This window comes from Sesamum indicum, linkage group LG12, assembly GCF_026168435.1.
Source record: "Sesamum indicum cultivar Baizhima isolate 11 linkage group LG12, ASM2616843v1, whole genome shotgun sequence".
NCBI lineage: Eukaryota > Viridiplantae > Streptophyta > Magnoliopsida > Lamiales > Pedaliaceae > Sesamum > Sesamum indicum.
The window spans coordinates 11,445,174-11,467,302 of record NC_142668.1 but is presented as its reverse complement, the minus strand read 5'-3'; the positions used below and the strand labels follow the sequence as shown (position 1 = coordinate 11,467,302).

The window sequence follows — 22,129 nt, the reverse complement described above, 5'->3', positions numbered from 1 at the left end:
AAGATAAGAATGTACTAAGATTGCGTTCACAAATGTTGAAAATAAACTGTTATGAATTTATTGTTGTAAATAAAATAAAAAATATTTTTATATTATCATCTCTGCTTCTTTAATTATTTAAATTAAATTAATTTTAATTAAAAATTACAAGCAGTTTTCTTCAACCTCAATAGTTTATTGATAATATTATAATATTATCAAGTTGATTTTTCAATTAACTTGAATCTCATTTTTTTTTCACTTATAATTTTTATATAAGATAATCCCAATTTTTGTTATTTTTTAACTTATTCTTTTTTACAATATATGTTCATTATAAAAATAAAAAATATTATAAATATCTCTTAAAATTAAAAGAGTCGCACCTCTCTTACCGATCATATTCAATTTTCATTTTTTTCTTAAATGAATCACTTATGAAGTACTTTTGAAATCTGCAAATAACAAATTAGTATAATATAAACGTCATCCTTTTTAAGATCCAAACATAATATTTCATTTGAATTAACGTATACGCATTTATAGAATTGACATTATTTGGATTTTAAAAACTTTTAAATACTGATGCTTTTTTTTATTTTTTTCAGACAAAATTATTTGAAATTGTTTTCTTTTAAATACCGAAAATACCCGTGCTATTCTTTTTTTCAAATTTTTTATTTTTATATTTATTATTAACTGTTGAATCTTATCTTTGTAAATGAACGGTACAAATTAATTTTACATATAAAATATATATAAAAAGTAAAAGTATATTATATATATACATAAATATATTTAAAAAATATATATGCATATACATATATCTAATATCCGATTTTTCTCTCCTCCACCACCCAGCCGACCGCCCCCCTTCCCCGTTGCCGGCGTCGTCCAGCTGCCGTCTCCCCCCAACGCGCCTCCTGAATGAGAGTGTTTTGTGGGAGTGTTTTGCTATTTTTAGTTGACACAGGTAAATTGCAATTTGCCCCATTTACAAACACCGAATGAGCGATTTTACTGTTGTTGAGTCGCGCTTTCGAAGGCGCCGATCATCCGCCGCAAAACCCTATTCTGAACTTCCATTGGACTGCAATGGCGCACTCACGACCGCATTTCCGGTGATTTAAGATCCAAAGCTATTGAAGAACAAAAACCTGAAATGATTTTGCTTAGAACTATCCGCAACCGCCATTTCCGCGCGTTTCTGGACCTCCAAAGCCCCTCGAATAGCCTCAAGAACCCTTTTTTAATCTCCTTAATTTCTTCAAATTCCATCGAGTTTTCTTTTCCGTTGTCAATCCACCAGAGACCCTTTTCTCTTGCGGCGCAATTTGCGAAGGAGTCTGACGAGGAAAAGAGTCAGAAGTGTGTAAAACCATTGAGTGTTATCTTTAAAGAAGCTGTTGGGCTTTCGGTCAGGACTGAGAATGGTGCGGTTGAGGATGAAGATGCCAGTGAGAATGCAGAATTGAAGCAGAAATTGAGAAAGTTAGAGGAAGAAATGAGGAGGTTGAACAAGAAAAGTTGTGAAATAGGAGAAACTTCGAAGTTGCATACTGAAAAAGGCGACTTGGTTGAGCAAACTGGCGCTAAGCGGAGTTTGTGGGAGTTGTTTCATCATAAGGAGACGGAGGAAGTGAAATTGCCGAAACGAACTGATTATGGGACTGAGGATCCGATGGTTCACAAAGAGCTTTCTTCTGATATGCAAATGTTTACCCAGCATTTGTACATGGAAGGATACTTAAAGGACGCCACTTTCCTGCCTAAGAATAAGTTCGACGTAACTCATTTTGAGCGCAGTTATGCCCGTGACTTTTTGAAGTATGCAGCCGTCAACTTTGGAAGAGATCACCAGGAGATTGCCAAGTAAGAATGTAAATTTTTGCTGTATTAGAGTATTTTACATCTGAATGCCTTGTAGTTCTTGTGCCGTAGGATGTTTTTACTCCGAAGAAGCATAAAGATCCGTTAAATTTTAAGAACACGTTCTTTACTTTATATTTGCTAAGATTGTAGAAATTGTTTGTTTGTGTTTCGGTGTTTGGATGAGCTGCTAAGAAAGGACCTTTTCCTGTATCGTCTGATTAGTTTGTAAATGCTCAAATTGCTGGCATATTCCCGGGAGAGAGCCTGGATTTGTAGCTTGTATATGGGCTGTAGATTAAATGCGAGGAAGACCGATTTAAGCTTCTAATAGTGGTCATATGTGGATTATGAATCACTGATGTGAATGTGATTGCTTCATGATTTATCTTTTCCTACTTGTCCTGTTGGTGATAGAAATCAGAGAGCAGACAGTTTTGAGTTTTGCCTGCTGATTGATGAGGCTATACATCAGAACCAGGTCTTTATAGCTGTTTCAACTCTCTCCTTAACTATCTTGGACGCACACAAGATATGCTCATCTTCTATACTTCTATTCTTATTAACAAATACAACAGCATGATCAAATAAAGTTGGCGGTATGACTTATGCATTTGTATCATTGCATTGCATAATTCAAGATTCAAGAAGCACTTCAGATGCAGAAGTTGTAGCATATGTGGTGGAATGAGTGATTTTTTGTTGTCCATGTTAGAGGATGATAGATCTCCTAGGATGTCTTTTTCTGGTTGATTTTCTTATTGAGTAGAAACTAGATAAGGTTAGAAAATCACGTTTACGGTGTATGATGTTAGACCTTAGTTTCCATGCTTGACATATGGAAGGAGTACTGGATAACATGAAGAAATTGACATTTTATTCCTGATGGCGAGCCCATATCAAGTATATTCATTGCTTGATTTTGGAATATTATATCGGGAATATCAACGGAAGAAGGTAGCAAAAACTTCTTAGTTCAATAATATAGCCTGTCACAAGAAGTTCTCTATCTATACCTATTCTACATTATAAAATCCATTGACTTGTATGACTGCTTTGAAGTTCTTTCCTTCTCTATATAATCAGAAGAACTTGGAGTCTCTATGTTAGGAGTACTGTTAGGAATTAGATGTATGGTTTTAACCTGTGAAATGAAAATTCATGGTAAATTTGTGCAATGGATCTTATTTGTTTCACTTCTTGCCATAGTAACCCCATCATTTTGTGAATTGTTATGCCAGATGGTTGTCTGCTAGTGATCTGAAAAGAATAGCCCTTTTTGGATGTCCATCACTTGGGCAGAGGAGCATTCATGCGGCTAAACATATGCGCGCATTCTTTGAAATTGAGGAACATAAGGCAAGTTCTATGGATGAGTAAACTGTATCCTGCCCCTTTCTTTCAGCTTGTGAACCTTCAAGAGATTGTAATGTGACATCGCTCTTCTTAATATCAAAGGCATGATGAAGTTCAAATTGTGTTCCTATTTCAGGTTTGCCAAACATGCGTGCTGAAAGATTCATGCAAACATGCAAATAAGAAATCTCGGAAAAAGTTGAACAAGTTACTTTTGGCTGAAGTGACCAGGGTTCTCATTATGTATGCTATGGAGTCGGTTCCTCAACAGTTGGTAGTGCCTGAAGAAATTAGGAATTCTGTTAGTCGCTTACTGAAAGAGATGATAAATCTCAGTGAAACTGTCTCCTGAGGCTCCCCCCTGAACCTGAAATGTGCACCAGCATACGGGGTAATTTCATTTTTACTTCAACTTTTGGAGTATATACTCCAATAACTTTGCCCGATGCCATGCCAATTATTTCTATCGCACGATCGTGAAATTGAGAACAAAGCAGTATCTACCTATGCGCTGACAGATAGAGTCATAAGAAACTAGATAACTTTTTCCACAATGTTATAGCGGAACTTCCTTGACACTGTCACTTAGAGGCTGAGTTGATAATTTGCTGAACTGATGCAGACTTGTTAACATTTCACTGACGACTGCAAGATATAACATTTCATAAATTATGACGTGATCAGTTCTCTGCTCATTTATTTCCATGAGTTGCGTTCATGTTCAGATCACCTTGCTCTCTATCCGCTTGTCGACAGAACCTAAAGATTTGGTGTAAAGAAGCAAAACCCTTGGAAAGTTGTTTCTTGTTTTAGCTACTTTCTTTAGTTAGCCTAGTTTCTAGGAACTTAACCTGCATTTCGTCTAATTCTATCGGACAAAAATTCATCCGAAATTGTAATGTTAGCTACCATTTGAGTTGTTGTTGAAGTTGCTTTGTTCTAAACCATAGATCAGTGGTCTGTTTTTGCCAGCGTCTGAAACTATTCATGTGTAGACTTGGAAAACAGGTTCTTACTTGCTGCAATCTCAAAGCGGTGAAGTTCAAATCAAACAATGTGGTGATGGAGATGGAACATATGCAACAACAAACAGAAGTGGGATGAATGTCCAAACCTGAACATAGCATCAATGGACCACATTCCGCTGCTGGACCTGAGCTTCTTGACTGGGTGCCCTGGACCACTTCAGGAGAATAAATTCTTTGATAACAAAAGTTGCTTTCAAAAATTTTTGTTTGTTTTAGTGTTTATTTGAGATAAACTTTTTCTTTGAATATTTTGGAAAACAGATTTTATTAGGAAACATTATTTTGTTTTCAATTTTATGAACTAAACCCCCAAAAAATAAAATTAAAAATCGCAATAGCCAAGAATTGAATTTGTAAGTTTTTTACTATTAAACAAATAATATGATTAAAATGATTAGTTATCAAATTCAATATCTACACTAATATAAAAAAAAGTCATTTTTTCCTCATTATTGGCAGTTTGTGGCATTGCAATATCTAACTTTAAAAAAATACTAATTATAGGCTTAAATATTTATATCAATATAATTATTTATTTATTTTAAATGGTCCTCATTATTTTTTAATCTTTAATATACTATTATATTTATTCTTGGCTCATGTTAATCATCTGATCTACTTTTAATTACATATTAATTTTTGTTTTTAAAATCTTTATCGAATTTATGGATATATACTGCATGCTAAGTTGTCTAATTAACAAATAAAAGAACTTATATACAATATAATAGTACAAGGAGACTAAGGATAACTTTGTTGAAAAGAAGAATTAAATTAACAATTGGGTTTTTAGAATAAAACGTAGACATTATTATTATTTTGTGGATTAAGAAAGCATTTTATTGGGTTTTCCGGATCTAAAAATTTATTTAAAGAGAATATAGTAATTTTTTCTTAAAAAAAATCACTAAATTTTTCAGGCTACAGTTTGGAATTTATATAAGTTTCATGAAATTTGAAATAAAATAGTGTTGATTCAAATTGTTCCCATAAATATTGGGAAAGTAAAAAAAATAATTAATGAGAGAGAATGATTAGTTTTGTGAAAAAAGTCAGTAAAAAATAATCATAAAAATAATAATAATACGAGAAAGCAACAGTGTGGTATTTTGGCAGCAGCAGCACATGGGACAGTGGAGTCTCAGTGACCTACTCTCTCTACTTACTATTATTCACCTCACTATTTGCTGTAGCCCTACGCATAGGGCTCACGTTGCATCTGCCGCGGTGAGCCCCACCACCACCTCCTCCTCCTCCGCCGCAGCCTGAGCTACTAGCATTCTCCGATGAGGGGTGGAGGGAGTACTGCCTGCGTCAGCTTGAAGTCAGCAGAGTCACGCGTCCGGCAAGTGGATCCCATCATCCACTCACTCCTACGAGCATGTCTATTTTTCGGTGGTTGTGGGGGGAAGGAAAAGGAAATAAAGATGAATTAAAGAAAGCTTTTCCCCTTTTTTTAGAAGCAAAAAAACAAAGAAGAATTGTCTATGTGTGCCATGTATCAATCTTTATAATTGAGTCATTATAGAAAAAAAATTAATATTTAATCATGTAGGAATCAATACACAGATCGAACGTACGTTTAACATCACCAAACGCTTTATTACGATTCGAACTCACATTTTAGGTATGAGAATATATATTTGACCTTAACCACTCTGTTACAATTATGTTCATATCGTATCATCATGGGCTCAAATACAATTCATAAAAATGAACAAATATAGGTTTCATTGGTACAGCACTATCGATAATCAAATATAGTTATAGTACCATTAAAGACGAGTATAATATACATAAACCAACAAACATCGATCCCACTTGAGTGTACTCTATCGAAATCGACATGCAATTATATCTTTTAATTTGAAGAGCGATCGTACTACTTATAAATATTTGTAATAGATGCATGGGAGAAATTGAAATATGTATACATAGAACTTATCAGATTATTTCAAAATAATTTTAAGGGAATGGGATTGTTGCCTTTTAAGTGATTGAAAAGAAGAAAGTATACTTGATTCTTGACTACAAAACATGAGTTGATTTCTTGTAGTCACTTTTTGACCTGGTGGAGGGTTGATGGGAGCCTATAAAGGGTTTGTGAACCCTACAATGTTTTATGATGAGAAATATGTCTCTAGGATCTACTTGTAATGATCCTACACTTTTCAATTCAGTATTTTTCAATATACATACATATGCTGATATAAAAGAAAACATGATAAGAAGACTCTGTATTTTTCTTTTAGAAACTTTTATGTATGATTGCATGTTTTTAGTTTCTTCAAATTAAATTTGTTGTACTGAAAATTCAAAAAAGATGGATATAAGTAAAAATTATGTAATTGATATCTTTAAAGAGTAGAATACGCCTTGGAATCTCTAGTATATAAAATAAATTATCGTCAAAACCACATCGGCAAGAACCCGACTGTGGTCATCTGATGCTTAAATTAGGTAGGTCCTAAAAAAACAATAAGGAAGGTCGTAATAATAATAGAGTAGCAAAGCTGCAAAAGTTATACTTGGAGAACAAGTATTCATAAATTTTTTCTAACTGTACAATTTTATGTGAACCACGTATAATAAATTGATTCAATGATTAATGTATGAATACAATGCTTGTCTGATGGTTATAGATATTCTATAGAGAGGTTTGGATTTGACCTTCAATGTTTTAACCCCACATCAAAATCATATTAAATTAAGTCACAAATTCAAATAATTAAACTAATGACATTAGTTTCTTGATAAAATAATGAAAAGATAGTTAAAACTATAATATGATGGTACTCTGTAACACATTTATTCATATATATTACCTACATTGTCCGGTTCTCTCTCATATATTCTAATTTTCTCCTTCCATATTAGGACAATTATCACACAAAATGTTCCTATACCAAAATCTCATTATCCCTACCTCTCATCATCACATCCTTTCACCAACTCTCCTTGTATGCCCAACTCCAGAATCCATCATGACCCTCATCATCCTGCATTGTAATGTTGATTTGATGATGTGGGTAAATATTTTGTATTGACTACAATGGTTAATAAATTTTAAGATTTTAGTATAGTTAGAAGTATTTTTAAAATAAAATTATGAGACTTCATAAAAAGTCAAAACAGACAATATCTCGCGTAATAGGACATCGATCGAGACAAAGTCATACTATTTGGTGTTTCGTTTGTGGGCACGAGACAATGTGCTCGTCCAAGCCTCTCGTCCAGAAAGCTAATAATATGAGAAAACGTTCCACATTAATTGCAAACGATATGTTTAAGTACTTTATAAGTCCTAAAATCTTCTCTAGCAAGGTGCTTATAGGAAACCACAGTGGATACTACTTCGTGTAAAGGCACCGATTAAGTTGAAAAAATATCAAATATTACTATAAGAAGAATTAGTGAAGAAAAAGAAAAAAAAATGGAAGAAAGGGGCAAAAATGAAATGAAAATTAATTATGCAATATAGTTTTCTTGAAAGTAATGGAATGTGTTTGATATTCTTTTTTTAAAAGACAAAATTATCTCGACCTAATTGCATAAAATGAGATTAGATACATTTGACAAGAAAGTACAACCTAAAGGTTTTAATAGGAATCCATATATAATTTTAGGGTTGGGGGTGGGGGGAATTTTTGTATCATATTATTGAGGGGGTAAGGAGGGTTGCTTATTAGATTTGGTAGAGTGTAGGGGAGGAAAATGTGAATTACCATTATTATAGGGGAGCAAGGTTGAATTTACCCATAATTTGATCATATGAAATTAATCACAAGAGAGAGTTCCTCACACCTCAAAGCTCTCACCAGTCAGTACTAAAGCTGATCACATGAGCAGTTAGTCTCCTACGTCGTAGCCCACCTGCAGCAGCAGCAGCGCTTCTCCTACTCCAGCTACCTCTTTCATTAATCATCATTATTTTGCCCCCATTCATGTAATCCTTCTGCATTTTTCTACCTATCATCTAGCTCAAATCCCCGCTTTATCCGCTGTTTTTTTTCCCCTTTGATCTTAATGGCATTTTGAGATAATACAGCTATGGTGAATTGAGCATCTCTCTTCACATTCCATCATTTGCTTTGTTTTGTATGATTGTGTAAAGCGGGGTGAGTTACGAGGATGACAGGGGGGACGCGGATGCCTTCATGGAAGGAGAGGGAGAACAACAAGCGCCGGGAGAGGCGCCGGAGGGCCATCGCCGCCAAGATATTCGCCGGGCTCCGCCTATATGGCAACTACAAGCTCCCGAAGCACTGCGACAACAATGAAGTGCTCAAGGCCCTCTGCGACGAGGCTGGTTGGACCGTTGAGCCCGACGGAACCACCTACCGCAAGGTAATTATCTCAATTTTCTTCTGCACTTTTTACCCTTTAAGAAGCTCTTTCTACCAACATTTTCCTTTTCTTTTTAAGTTCCTTGTGGTTATGCGATGGTAGTAGTTTTTGCTTGCCAATTGGAAATTATAATTTCAAAGTATTCTGTATGTCTCTGGTAGCTTTGAATATTTTACGTGAAGAAGAATTAGTTCTGCGGAAGAATTTTATGTTTTTGGATTTTTGAATTTTTAATATGCAAAGGAGGAATAATGCCGTAAGAGACGAAATATAAGTTACAATACAAGACATAATCATCGTGTTTGTTCTTGCTGTATTGCATTTTCTTGGCCTTTTTGTTTCGCTTTCTTGCTTTCCTCCTTTGTTGACCCATGTGTTAACTGGTGAAAATTCGAAGCCATGGGTGAGATCATTGGGATTGAGAAGACAACAACGCCTTGGAAAATTGGCCAAAATCTTGAGGAACCCTGTTTTACTTTCAGTTATCAGCCTTAAAAAAATTTGAAAATAAAAAAAAAAAAAAAAAAAAAACCCAATGAGGATATCTGGAGAAATGTGTACGTTCGACACGTTTTTCTGTTTCTTGTTTGTGTGTACAGATTTTAGATTTGTTGAAGAGCATCTTTCTGGCTGAGGCCTTTACTTTTTTTAATTTTGAGGGCAGGCCCTTTTTTTCAGTCTTTTGTTCAGTTATTACCCAACTGACTCTCCCACTTTCCCTTTACTGTTCTCGTGAAACTTTCTTCAATTCTGGCCTTCCCTTTTGCTTTTTCATTCTGCTGTTTGTGCTCAGGAAAGCAAAGTAGGGTAGTTTCTTGGGCCCTCTGTCAGCTTTCATCATACACTACCCATTATCAATGGGCCATGTCTCAGGGCTGAGAAGTTGGGCTGGTTACTTGAATCACTGCAAAGGCACATGACTGTTAATAATGCTAGTTTAATACAAAAAGAAATCTTATCTGTAATAATTCTCTTGTTAACAAATTGCCGGAAAATGATTAGCACTTTTGTCTGTGAACCATAATTGAAATATATGACACCATAATGAAAGCAAATTTTTAATGTTTGGTTGGAGCATTTTGCTTTCCTTTTCTACTCTGCCGACCCCTAGCTAGTGTTATGCAGGTGCTGTTGACCAATCGGCATGGTGCAAAAGTATTAGAGCAAGATGAGTCTTAGGTAATCTAATTAGCATTGAGATTTAAATATAAGAAATATGTTGATGAACTGGTATGCTTTATAGGAATTATTAAGGTAACATGGACTTTGTTTAGATAATGTCTGCGTACCTCGACTCTTAAAACAGTGGGTACGTTGATCCTTTTCATAGGCTGAGGGTATGTCCTCCTTTACTGATTTTTGTGTTTATTTGTACCAATGGTCTACCCTGACGCCCTCAATAATTTATTCTTAAGTAAGCCGTGTGTTCCTCTGGAGCTAAAGAATTGGAACCAATTAGTTATAGCAACTGGAGACTCTATTACCAAGACATGTAAACTATCTATGACTTCCCACCTGGAAAAAATACGAGGATCCCGCATGCTGGACTTCTGTGAAGTTAGAAGGTTACTCTGGCAAGTAATGGCTTTTGTGCTCACTAGGTCCCGAGAAGAAGTTGCAGACGGAAAGGATAGAGTGATTTACAAAAAGAGAAAAATAAAAGTTTCGAGTATTTGATTATTTTCTGTCAAAACTAACATTTTTTGATTGAATGTTGCTCAGAATTATTTTAGTTTCCAACTTGGGTTTCTGAGATGAACGAGATGTAGGGACTAGGGACTAATAGTAGGATACAACGTGTGCATTAGCAGATGGCAACTAGAATTTAGATATAATGTGCTTCACAAATGTCATTTTTGGATTTGTCTCTATGCATGACTTGCATGTGCTTAAGTGCGTCTAATTCTCTTCTAATTCCATAGGGATGTAGACCAGCAGAAAACATGGATATCTTGGGTGGTTCTGCATCAGTAACTCCATGCTCATCTTACCAACCAAGTCCCCACACTTCTTATAATCCAAGCCCAGCTTCCTCTTCCTTTCCAAGCCCAGTTTCTTCTGCTTATGACCCCAGCATTGTAGCAGATGGAAATTCCCTCATCCCATGGCTCAGAAACCTCTCATCATCATCTTCTTCAGCCTCATCATCAAAGTTTATACATAACTATATGCATGGTGGTTCCATTAGTGCTCCTGTAACCCCTCCCTCGAGCTCCCCAACTGCCAGAACCCCACGATTTAAGACTGACCGGGATAATTCTTTTCCTCACCCCAGCTGGGGAGGGCCTCAACACCCATTTCTTCCCTTGTCCACACCTCCAAGCCCTGGCCGACAAATCCTCCATGATTCAAAATGGTTTGCTGGTGTTCAAATCCCTCAGAGCGGTCCAACTTCTCCAACGTTTAGCCTTGTTTCTTCAAATCCGTTTGGCTTCCGAGTAGAAGATTTAAGCCGAGGTGGATCTCTGATGTGCACTCCTGGGCAAAGTGGGACATGTTCTCCTGCTGTTGCTGCAGCTTCTGAGCAAAACGCAGATATTCCAATGGCCGAAGTGATTTCAAACGACTTTGCATTTGGTAGCAACATAGCAGGTCTTGTAAAGCCTTGGGAAGGGGAGAGGATACACGAGGAGTGTGGCTCAGATGACCTTGAGCTTACTCTTGGAAGCTCAAAAACCAGGTATGTTGCCATGGCTGTTTGACTGGAAGATTAAGACAACACTTTAAAACACAATTCCTTTGTATTGCAGATAACAAAATTAATCCGAGGAAGACTGCCACGTTATTAGACGTTTGAGGCCACAGCTGATGATTTCAAGAAAGGATAGAAATGGAAGCAGACAAGATATGAAGACTGACGCCTCTTTCTACCTCTCCATGTCAAACTTTTAGCTCTGTTAGATTAATATATTCTATGAAATATGGTTCAAGACACAGCCAATGGTGCTCATTTCAGTGGATGTTGAAGATATGAAGGCTATTGCTTCTTTATTCCTATCAATGTTGATCTTTTAGTTCTATGCAATTATCGTTCAAATGAAATCTGGTTCTTCACCTATGAGACTGGTTTCATGGCCATCATTGATCTTCAATCTCAAATCTTCTGGGTTGCTATTCAAAGAAATGTATGATGAAGACATAGGAAACCATTCAATGTTTGATGGAATGTGATCTTGCTAAGCTCTTCTGCATCATTTGAAGTCTGCATTTCCTCAAAAGTTGGTGATTACACTCATAATTTCTTATGAAATCTAACAGCGTTGAGATCAAACAGCTCAGACCTTCTATAAACAGATTTACAGTAAAAATCACGCCAAAAGTTTTCCTATATTCTGAACCAAGCCAATCTATTTTCAAGCAAAAAAGTTTCTTTCACATTTATGGTTGAAAGATGTCGTTAACAGTAACAGCAAATTCAATTTCCGCATAAACAAACTAATAAATCAATCTAATTTCACATCATGAAGATCTGGAAGAAGCCTATTCGCTGAAGAATGATCCTGGCTTTCATCTTTACTGGAAAGGGAGACTGAGGAGTCGATCCACGGTCCATCCATCGAGACGCGTCTCTGTTCCCGGCCATCCTGAGCAAATGTCGAGACACGTGTTTGGCTATCCTGTGAGAGTATCTCAAAGGCTTTAAACCTGATGTCTTCATTCAATGCACCACGCTTGACAACCAGTGCTTGAACTGGAATTTTCCCTTCAAGCATGCTCACCACTGAAGACATGGTAGGTCTGAGAGTCGGGGATGGGTTTGCACACAAGAGTGCCAAGTTCAACATCCGCATCGCCTCTTCTTTAGAGTAGTTCAAGCCAAGACTTGGATCCACAAGTTCTAAGAGATTTCCTTGCTCTTGCAGGACATAAGCCTTCACATTTCATAAATATAAGAAGAAAAAGAGGATTATAATCAATGTGAAAGTGCTAGGAAATGATCCCAACATTGAGCATAGTTTCTACCATGGAACTAGAGAATGTGAAACAGAATCGATAACTTGTTATAAACGTTTACACAGTTATGGTGTGGGGGAAGATTCATAATTTAGACTCTATCAGATTGAACTTTGCGCATAATTGTCAACTAATTTTCCAAAAAAAAGAAACAAAGGAAATAGACAGTAATTTGACTGAACAATAGAAGATTACCCAATCAAGAAGGTACACAAACTCCTCTTTTGGCCTGTAATTAGTGTTGCTTTTGCCACTGACGATTTCTAGTGCAACAATTCCGAAGCTGTAGACATCTGCTTTGTCTGTCAAATAGCCCCTCATAGCATACTCAGGAGCCATATAACCTCTGTAAGTAACAAACCGTTCCCAGTTTAGTGCACTCCTAACTTAATTACGGAAAAGAACACTTCTCTTACATTGTTGATGGACTAATCTACACTTAGAGATTAACATCTTTCTTTTCTAGGCATACAAAGATAAACCTAGCACATAACAATAAATAACACGATATTCCATCATTTTTCTTCTGTTTATCAAGGAAAGGATTAAGGGAAATAGACTTACACAGTTCCAGCGATTCGTGTGCTAATATGGGTGTTCTCTTCTTCATCAAGCTTAGCCAAACCAAAGTCAGATATCTTAGCATTTAGATCTTTATCCAGAAGAACATTGGTAGCCTTTATGTCTCTATGGACAATTTTCAACCTTGATTCCTCGTGGAGATATGCAAGACCTCTTGCTATTCCTATACATATCTTCTTTCTCGTTTGCCAATCAAGGTTTAATCTTTGTTCCTCACGGCCTAATCAAGAAACAGGTAGAAATAAGATTAGCAGGAAGACCATAATAACTGAGTCCTAAAAAAGTATACGTGAGGCCAAAGTATTTACCAAAAAGTGCTCGAGCCAGACAATTGTTCTCCAGGTACTCGTATATTAGGAGCAACTGGTTTCCTTCTATACAGCAACCGAAGAGCTTGACAAGGTTGGGGTGTTGTAGGGCAGATATCATGCCGATCTCATTGACAAATTCTCGGTTTCCTTGTTTTGACTTAGCAGAGAGCTGCTTAACTGCTATTACTGTTCCGTCGGACAGAACACCCTAAAACAGGAAGAATTATTTCAGGGAAGTTACATAGATGCATGTGGCTGAGGCTCACCTTAATTGGAAAAATACTCCTTAAATACTTTCTGCACAATATTTATATTTGACTGAACTTATGGAATAAATAGAAGATGCTCCGAGTCTACTAAGAAAAGAACAAAAGTAAGATTTACTTATTTACCTTGTAGACGGGACCAAATCCTCCTTCGCCAATCTTATTAGCATTGTCAAAGTTATGTGTAGCAGCTTTAATCTGTCTTAGGGTAAAATAACCTGTTTGTAGGTCAAGTGCTCGAAGTTCTGTATCAAGAAGATAAAAAGATCTGTAACCAAGGTATCAGTCTTTAACTGTTTACTGAGCATAACAAGAAAAATGATATTTTATAATTCATATTTCACTTATTCTCTCTTTCTGCGTGTGTAGTCTTTCTGCACGTGTGATGCTAACTACGCTAGTCCAAGGATTCAAGATTTTCCAGGACCGAATTGTTAACCACCAGGGTGATGATTAAATTAATAATTGATTATAAACATACTTTCTCTGCAATGACTTACCTTTATCTTCAACTTCTTTTCCCAGACACCCTCCCCTCCAGAGAACAAGTAAAATCAATAACACAGCCAGCACAAATGAAGAAACAACGATTCCAATAATAGCTCCAACAGATAGTCCTGTACTGACATCAAAGTCTAAAGAGGAAGAGATACTCTCATGATTAGGCAGTAAAAAAAAGGAATGTGGAAGAAAAATGATCAAGGCAATTACTTGGCGTCACAGCAATTGCAGATATCAAGGGTCCATATACACCCCTGTCGGGAATTGCCGTTGTCCCCTTTCCAGTCCAGTACAAGTGGATCTCCAGGGTACTACCATTTACAAGAACGTTAAAGTCCCTGTAAATGCCTGTCCTAACACCCTTAGCTTCCTGAGCAATATCAAAGTCTGACAAAACCACCTGCCCCTATAAAGGTAGCCCAGTGAACATAGGATGTCAACTAGGAAAATGTATCCTATGTACCAATAGAAACTCTGTGGAGAAAAATATATATCCCCAAGTAATGCTAATATATCGGCCCAAAGTTTGATAAAAATCTGGCAAATCATGGATCACTTACTTGGATTGCTACATCGAATATCCTCCTTCCGAGGCTGGTAAAGGTGGAGTTATCATCATACATTATTTCAGCAAAATGAAGGCGCACTCTATAGCTACCTTTGCGCAAGCAGAGTCCGTAATACTTGAGTGAAGAAGGGGAAAGGCGAGCTGTTTGGTAAATTTCTGCAACTGGTGATATCATTGAAGAATAATTTGCTGCGATAAATCGGCCTCTGTCATTTCCCATGTATGTCCCTGTGCTGCTATATGCCCATCTATTATTATAGGATTCAAAGTGTGATGGACCTTCATCACTTAAGTTCTCTTCATATTCATTTCCTTCAAAGTTAATCCTTCTTCCTCCACAGTTTATGAACAATGAGTGATCTGAAGATGTAAGTACCATGAATACCTTTTTATCACAATGAAAGATAAATTGTTATGTTGGTACAGTAGAAGAAGCTCTTACGGTTGGGGTTTGCGGGGCAGGCGAGGTCTGGTCTCAAACACCAAGGGATTCTATCAACAAAGAACTTCCACATTTACAAAAAAGAAAAATAGTAATCAAAGAAGTAAAGCACTTGACAGGGAATAAGAGGAACTCACGAGTTGCTTGCTAAAGTCGAGTGGCTCGCAACTAAATTTCTGTAAAAGTTAAAAGAGTAGTTGAGTAGATATGGTCACAATCTTCATCTCAAATACATAGCATAGAAGAAACTTACATATTTGAGAACTGGCAACCTTCTACACTGGATTGTGTGAAGTTGTTGTATGATAGATCCCTGCAGTTAGTTGGTCATGAGTTCTCATGTAAATCTGATTTCTTGCTCTTTGGGCTATAAAAAACAGGTATATTTTGCTTAGAAATTGTACAAGACAGATGACATGAAGTAAGCACAGGAGGTTTTCTGGATGGATTAGTGAACATAGCAGTTTATATACAAGATGATCTTGTCCATCCCATGCCAGTAGTTCTGGTTTAGACACCCATTCTTAGAATCAGAAGTTGATGTGGGAGCTTCTGTAGCTAGTCTTTTCTTCCATCCCTTGCCTTTGTCCTAAGTCGACACTTTCTTTCTTTATCATGGAACAAAAACTTCTAAAGAGTATTAGTCACTTTACATAAAGCTAAAGACAAGGTTCTGATATCTAAGACCAAGTTTGCCAGCATGAGAAATATAATTTTGACATCTGCATGACTCAATCTTGCTATAATATTTATATGCTAAGAATAAAACAAAATGCCAATAATAATGTAAGTCACTATGATTTGCTAGGCTTGAAGGAATTCTCACATATTCTTCTGTCTGCTATCCAGGATCCAACCAGGCACCTCCCCCGTCAGAGAGTTATGGGACAAAAACCTACAAGAAAAATGTAAATCATCTCTTGATAGAATAATCAGCTGTAAATGGGAAACTACAAATTCTGCATAGAGTACATAACAAGTAAAGAACTTCAGAAAAGGCATACAAACATCTGTTCAGATTATGCAAAGAAAGATACATACAAGAAGTCCAGATTCACCAGCCCTTGGAGATTGCTGGGGATTTCTCCATTCAACATGTTGAAACTGAGATCTCTGTGAATGCACATTTAAAAAATTCAGACATCCCATGAATGAAAGAGGATATTTATAGCAAGACAATAATATCTTGGAAAAACAAAATACTCTATAAGTGGTATTGTTATTAGATAAAATTTTGAGTCAATGATAATGCTTAATTCCCTAGGGTGATTGACACACTTACAGAGTTTTTAGCCTACTCACGTCTCCTAAGTATGGTGGAATTGCACCAATGATTGAGCAATTCCTTAATATCCTGCATCACGGCGAATTGAAAACATTACCCGCTGCAAAACTTATCTACAGAAAATTCTTGAGTGCTTTCCTCTAATAACCACATGATACTCACAATTCACGCATGTTTGTCATGTCTTGCAAACTGGGAAATCTCGTGTTTGGTCCCTTCAGATCTGATATCCTCCTGAAAACCAAACCAGAATTTATTTACAATTCAACCTTCCATTATTATCACACAATTTTTTACCATAGTTTATTTTCCTTTGTCTGGTAGAAGACTGCATAAACTGTGTAAAACTTCTACTAAGAGAATATTTGGCTTACAAATCTGTCAAGTTCTTCAACTGGGATATTGTAGCAGGAATGGGACCCTCCATTGATGTTCCTTGCATGTCTCTGCAACATGTTCAGTAACTTTAGTAAAGACATGACAAGATCGCCATAGTTTTACAGAAATATCATGAAAATTCGAGTGACAGATCGAAATGCCAGTATAACTATGACTCACAGTCTTGTTAGTTTGGTCCAGTTTCCAACAAAATCAGGAATGCTTCCAGACATTTTGCTCCCATCTATCCTACTGCAAAGAGTACAATAAAGTTGAGGTACACATATGAGGAAAGCAAGTCACTGCAGCCCCAGCTCCGGTGTGAGAACCCAAAAACAAGGCTAAACTTCAGCATATATGCATAAAGTGGCTGCCCTCAGGTTTAAACTCATACCCATGCTGTTGCTGGTCTTCTCCTTGCACGACTCAATGTTCAAATGCTAGTATATTACATTATGCACTCGAATCTTTGTTACTTACAAGTCTGTCAAGTTACTTAGATTGACAAATGTTGCTGGTATCGTTCCATTGAAATTATTAGCAGAAAGAAGGCTGCAAAGGAAATATCGAATGTCAGCAATGTAATTTATTTTGGAAAAAATAATCTTATATGCCACTCAGCATTCAGTGATGGGTAAATTTGTGATCTCACATGGACCTCATGAAGAAAAGTGAGAAGAATAGACGTTACAATAAGAATTCTTACTGAAATCAGATAGATGGCTGGGGTCCGAGTTAGATGAGACAGAACATAGAAACTATAACAAATAAACAACCTTGTCTAGACATGTCTGTAATCATTGTAAAAGCAAAAGGTTGGTAATTTCATGCAGGAGTGAACAGTTTCTTCCTCCATTGTAAGGCAACACAATAATGCTAATTTCTGTATAGCGTTCAATGAATCCAGTATCTTAGCTTGCACGTAAAAAACTACCCAACCTACCTAACAATCATGATCAATGGTGTTATAAATATTCACTGACAATTGAATATGGGTGAAATTAAACAAATGATAACATGCACATGAATCAATATAAAGTGTTCAGAATCTTCTACATAAATAAGTTGATCAAAGTGAAACATAGATTTAATGCCATGTAATTTAATATGCGATAGCTCTTCAAAAGGGTATTCTTGATGACGTCTCAGACTTATAAACAGAATAAGTAAAGCTAGTACAATAACACAAATATTCTCTAAGCTTTCTCGACTCCCAGTTTTCTTTTAGGAGCTGCATTGGCAGAATTAAAGTAATAATGCGTTTGTCCTCCATAGGAATTCCAGAAAAAATCATTTGACATATACTAGTCCTTACTTTGAATAATGTTTAGTAGCTATGCTCCTAATGCTAATCAAACAAGTAAAAACAAAATATTCTATTTGTACACCTAGAAATCAAATCGTGGAGTAAACTGGAAGCATAATATTACGAATATCAGATTTGTTAAAAGAAATGATTTATTGTTACCACCGTATATAAGTAAAGAGTGATGTTTCGAACAATTATTACAACAGAATCAAAATTATGATCAGCAGTCTTACAGCCTCCTTAAGTTGCTCAAACTTCCCAGGTTTGCCGGAAGATTTCCTTCAAGCAGATTATCTTCCAAAACCCTGAAATTAAGATAATAACAAACAATGAGGCGTATAACTACTTTCTTCGGCAGATAAACTGATTTACATACTATTATTACTTACAGCTCTTCAAGAGTGGTGATGTCACCAATCTCCTCTGGGATTGTACCACCTAGACGGTTTCCAAGAAGTGACCTGTTATGATCAAAATGTAAGCATATCTAATCTGTATGAATGATGCAAAGCCATACGTTCTGTACCATTTCTGAAGGAGGTAATAACTTACAACTTGATTAGACGGAGCTGGCCAAATTCAGCAGGAATGGATCCATTCAGGTAATTTCGAGAGAGATCTCTGGAATGGGAAATAACTAGAATCAAGTCTTCTCTTTCAATAAAAACTTGTGCAATCAGGGTTTTAGGATACATTCAGTCAACACTTGCCCTTTGTACAAGATGCACTAACGGCAGTTAAACATCAAAATCTATGTGTCCCATATTCAGAGAAGTGATTTCAAAACTGTAAACTCTTTCTCATCATTGTCAAACTATTTTGTTAACTTCAGATAAGAGGAGTTTTAGAACAACACTGGTCGAACGTCTTCCGTTTGTAGAGCAGTACTCTAACATAATGATGTTGAAACATGAAAAGTTCGTAAATGACCGTGCAAAAGTCGAAACTTACATCTCTTGCAGATGACTAAGATTTGCAAATTCCGCAGGCAAACTTCCAGTTAAATTGAGACCCTTCAACTGGCTGCACATGAAAAAAAGAGGATCGCGTTTAAGATATAAATGATAAAATTGCAAAATCTAGCTGGATACTTTCTTTCCAAGAAGAGAGTTCCTAGCACCAGAAAAAAAATCCTGGAAAACTAGGTCAATCATGTTAGGATAATGAGGGTTGAGTTTCTTATCTAGCAATCTAAACAAGTGCCTTTTGCTTTAATCTACATACAATGTCCATGCACAAATGATTACACTGTTAAAGCATGAAGAACCAAAACAAAGTAATCCTATTCGATTGCTAAACATAGAAAACCTCTTTTATGGTGCCAATTTAAGCTTACAATATAGAATCGACTAAGGGCTGAGAGCACACGAAATGAGGTCTACGTGTTAAATATGAAAGCTGCAAATTTGAACTGGATGCAGTAAAATTGATGAACGAATTTTGCTAAATTTCATTCTGTATTTCACCAAGTATTTGCGAAGCTAGTCAGATTCATCAATATATATATAATTGATTGCAGAACAACCATACTATGAATATAGATATGAATGGGTCACCTCAATGGACATTTACTTGCATAAGGACTGAACATTACTTCTTAACAGATACAAAAGACTAGCATGTATTATCTGGTCTAAGTTTTCTTATTTATTGCTACAGGAAATTAGCAATAAAAATTAATGATAGAAGTATAAGAGCATACATGTTGGTAACGTGGCATACAGTGCTGCTATTAAAGGAACAATCACAATTGACACCGCTGTATATTTCATCAGACCAAAAGGTCAAGTTAAATCCATTAGCCCCAATGCAAGAGCTTTGATTAACATTCCAGTATTTGTTCTGTAGCTTTGACGATATTGTCTGAAGAACTAGAACTGTAACAAGAAGAATAGATTAAGATCAGAAGTATAGTAGGCATCAATATTACATTAAAGGGACTGGCAAAAGCCAACACTTTTTAACTGTTCACTTGTTTCCTTGACGACAGAACATTTGTTCTAGAAGATGAAACTTTGATTATTGAAAAGATAACAACATGAAGTAGGAAGAAATCGATGTGTTTCAAGACTAAGTAATGTAACATACTACCTTCTTTATGCAACCACAAGAACCAATGTGTTTCAATAAAAATATCAAGACTCAATCTGAAAGGTCATATATAATATGGCATAACATCACTCTCCTGGAAAACAGTGCATATCACCGTGATTCCTTTATTGTTTCAATTGTCAAGTAAACAAGCAATAACTTTCTTCTATCCTGTTGTAATTATTTTATTAATTTATTCTTTTTGAGAAGTGCATTTGAGTATTAGAGAGTGTTCTTGACCCCTTCACCTCTTAAGCATGCCCTTAACATGCCGAGATCAGCGTTATCATCTCTGCCAAATATATGGTTAAGCCACCAGATAATTGTACTTTCTACTCCAGTATAAATTTCTTTTCTCAACGCATCTGATACAACGTGAACTCCATTATTTAATTTATGCCATTAGATTGATTCATAATTTCACACATGTTCGTGTAAACATAGATATCAGGGCCGTTGAATATAGAAGGTTAATCCGCTTTACAAGCTCAATCTTCTATCTGTACTGGTCGTTCAATGGAGACACAAATTATTAGTGCACAATGCCGCCAAAACTGAATGATTATATGCAATCCCAAAAGACAGATTGATTTCAGTAACTAGAAGACAAGCCAAAAGGAGATATTTGTATTAGAATATATACAAGTGTAGTGACTCAAAAATTACCCAGACTGGGCCCTGGTCTTGAAAAGTCAAAACCCCTCATTTTCAAGATCTATAGCACACCCATCTCTTGATCCACACCATATGTGTTGTTTCTTAATCTTATCATGGCTAATATAATACAACTGAACAATAAAACCATCTCAAAACACACTGCAATAATCTCCATGTGATGGTAGAGGTAAAGCCAACAGCCCAGTTGAACCAGAAAATCAGAGAAACACCACTCATCACACATCAATCCTACATTAAAACATGCGAGCAACGAAAGACATACAAAGAACGCAAAAATTAAGTAAAATATATCCCAAAATTCCAGCTTCAGTTTCAGTAGTCACTAAAACGGTTAAGTCTCAGAGTTAATAAACGGCAGAACAAGAGAAATTCTTTGAGTATTTCTCCGTTTTCCTTTCTCTCCATTTTCTACCACATGGACAAGAATTGCTTCAGATAAGTGTACCTTCATCTTCAGGCAGAAGCTGAGCAGCAGATGTCAAAACCAAAATTGCATATACGCTTGCAAGAATGAATCTTTTCACAAAATTTGCAGAGGCCAATTTGGCAAGAAAAAACTCCATCATCAACAAAAACGAAAAGAAACAAAATCTTCTCCGGTCTGGTCCAGACAAACGAAACTCTTTCACGCAGCCGCTCGTAATACACGAACTGTCAACACATAAATATCTCTGAGTGCATTTCTGCGCGTGTCTGAGTCTTAATGCAAGTAGGAAAAAGCAGTTTACACCAAGTACAAAGAAAAAAAGCAGAGAATCAGTTCCTGAAGAGGAAAGAAAATGGTAGTTAGAATGAATGGCGGGACGAAAGAGGAAATGCAGCAACAGTTGGAGAGTGGGTTTTATTTCAAAGATGAAACAGAGGAGACGGATTTTGAATGGATCAGTTCAAGGGGTCAATTCAAATTTGTGGATTTCATACGGGGCCGAAAGTAAATAACAAAAAATTATGGGCGAAAAGTGTCTCTTTTTTGCTTTTCCTTACAAACAAAAGGATTTGTCAGAGCCATCTAAATCTGTTTTTTCCCGTCAAAACTCGTCCAAACATTCTAACATATATTCATTAGTAAAAAAATGCAATTTAACCCCCCCCCCCCCCTAGTATCAGAAATCAGCAAAAATCTTCTTTTAAAAAGATAAACTATCTCTTATATTTTAAAAAATAAAGCAAATTATCCCTAATTTA

General features: G+C 36.2%; 3 protein-coding genes across 4 annotated transcripts; 2 read left to right on the top strand and 1 right to left on the bottom strand.

The window, feature by feature from the left end:
- The first annotated feature begins 782 nt into the window (after positions 1-782).
- LOC105165462 (craniofacial development protein) lies at positions 783-4,524 on the top strand. 2 transcript variants are annotated; one of them, XM_011084481.3, is made up of 4 exons: positions 783-1,851; positions 3,090-3,207; positions 3,341-3,595; positions 4,213-4,524. In XM_011084481.3, exons 1-3 carry the CDS (start codon positions 1,142-1,144, stop codon positions 3,554-3,556), a joined length of 1,044 nt encoding a protein of 347 aa, XP_011082783.1. In that variant the 5' UTR covers positions 783-1,141; the 3' UTR covers positions 3,557-3,595; positions 4,213-4,524. The 2 variants fall into 2 exon arrangements, with proteins under 2 accessions (XP_011082783.1, XP_011082782.1); XM_011084480.3 differs by having other exon boundaries at positions 784-1,851; positions 4,200-4,524.
- A 3,405-nt stretch (positions 4,525-7,929) lies between these two features.
- LOC105165463 (BES1/BZR1 homolog protein 4) lies at positions 7,930-11,604 on the top strand. The gene is made up of 4 exons (XM_011084484.3): positions 7,930-8,178; positions 8,347-8,579; positions 10,502-11,259; positions 11,330-11,604. Exons 2-4 carry the CDS (start codon positions 8,364-8,366, stop codon positions 11,331-11,333), a joined length of 978 nt encoding a protein of 325 aa, XP_011082786.1. The 5' UTR covers positions 7,930-8,178; positions 8,347-8,363; the 3' UTR covers positions 11,334-11,604.
- Positions 11,605-11,929: 325 nt separating this feature from the next.
- On the bottom strand, positions 11,930-21,831 carry LOC105165464 (Leucine-rich repeat transmembrane protein kinase). Its single transcript, XM_088875972.1, has 24 exons — positions 21,390-21,831; positions 19,878-20,052; positions 19,127-19,198; positions 18,728-18,796; positions 18,565-18,636; positions 18,409-18,480; positions 17,347-17,418; positions 17,047-17,118; positions 16,863-16,934; positions 16,651-16,722; positions 16,486-16,557; positions 16,245-16,316; positions 16,030-16,098; positions 15,457-15,516; positions 15,341-15,379; positions 15,204-15,253; positions 14,754-15,121; positions 14,404-14,599; positions 14,193-14,327; positions 13,819-13,937; positions 13,424-13,634; positions 13,098-13,335; positions 12,729-12,879; positions 11,930-12,451 (listed from the first exon to the last, which is right to left on the bottom strand). Exons 1-24 carry the CDS (start codon positions 21,508-21,510, stop codon positions 12,023-12,025), a joined length of 3,078 nt encoding a protein of 1,025 aa, XP_088732098.1. The 5' UTR covers positions 21,511-21,831; the 3' UTR covers positions 11,930-12,022.
- Positions 21,832-22,129: the final 298 nt, after the last annotated feature.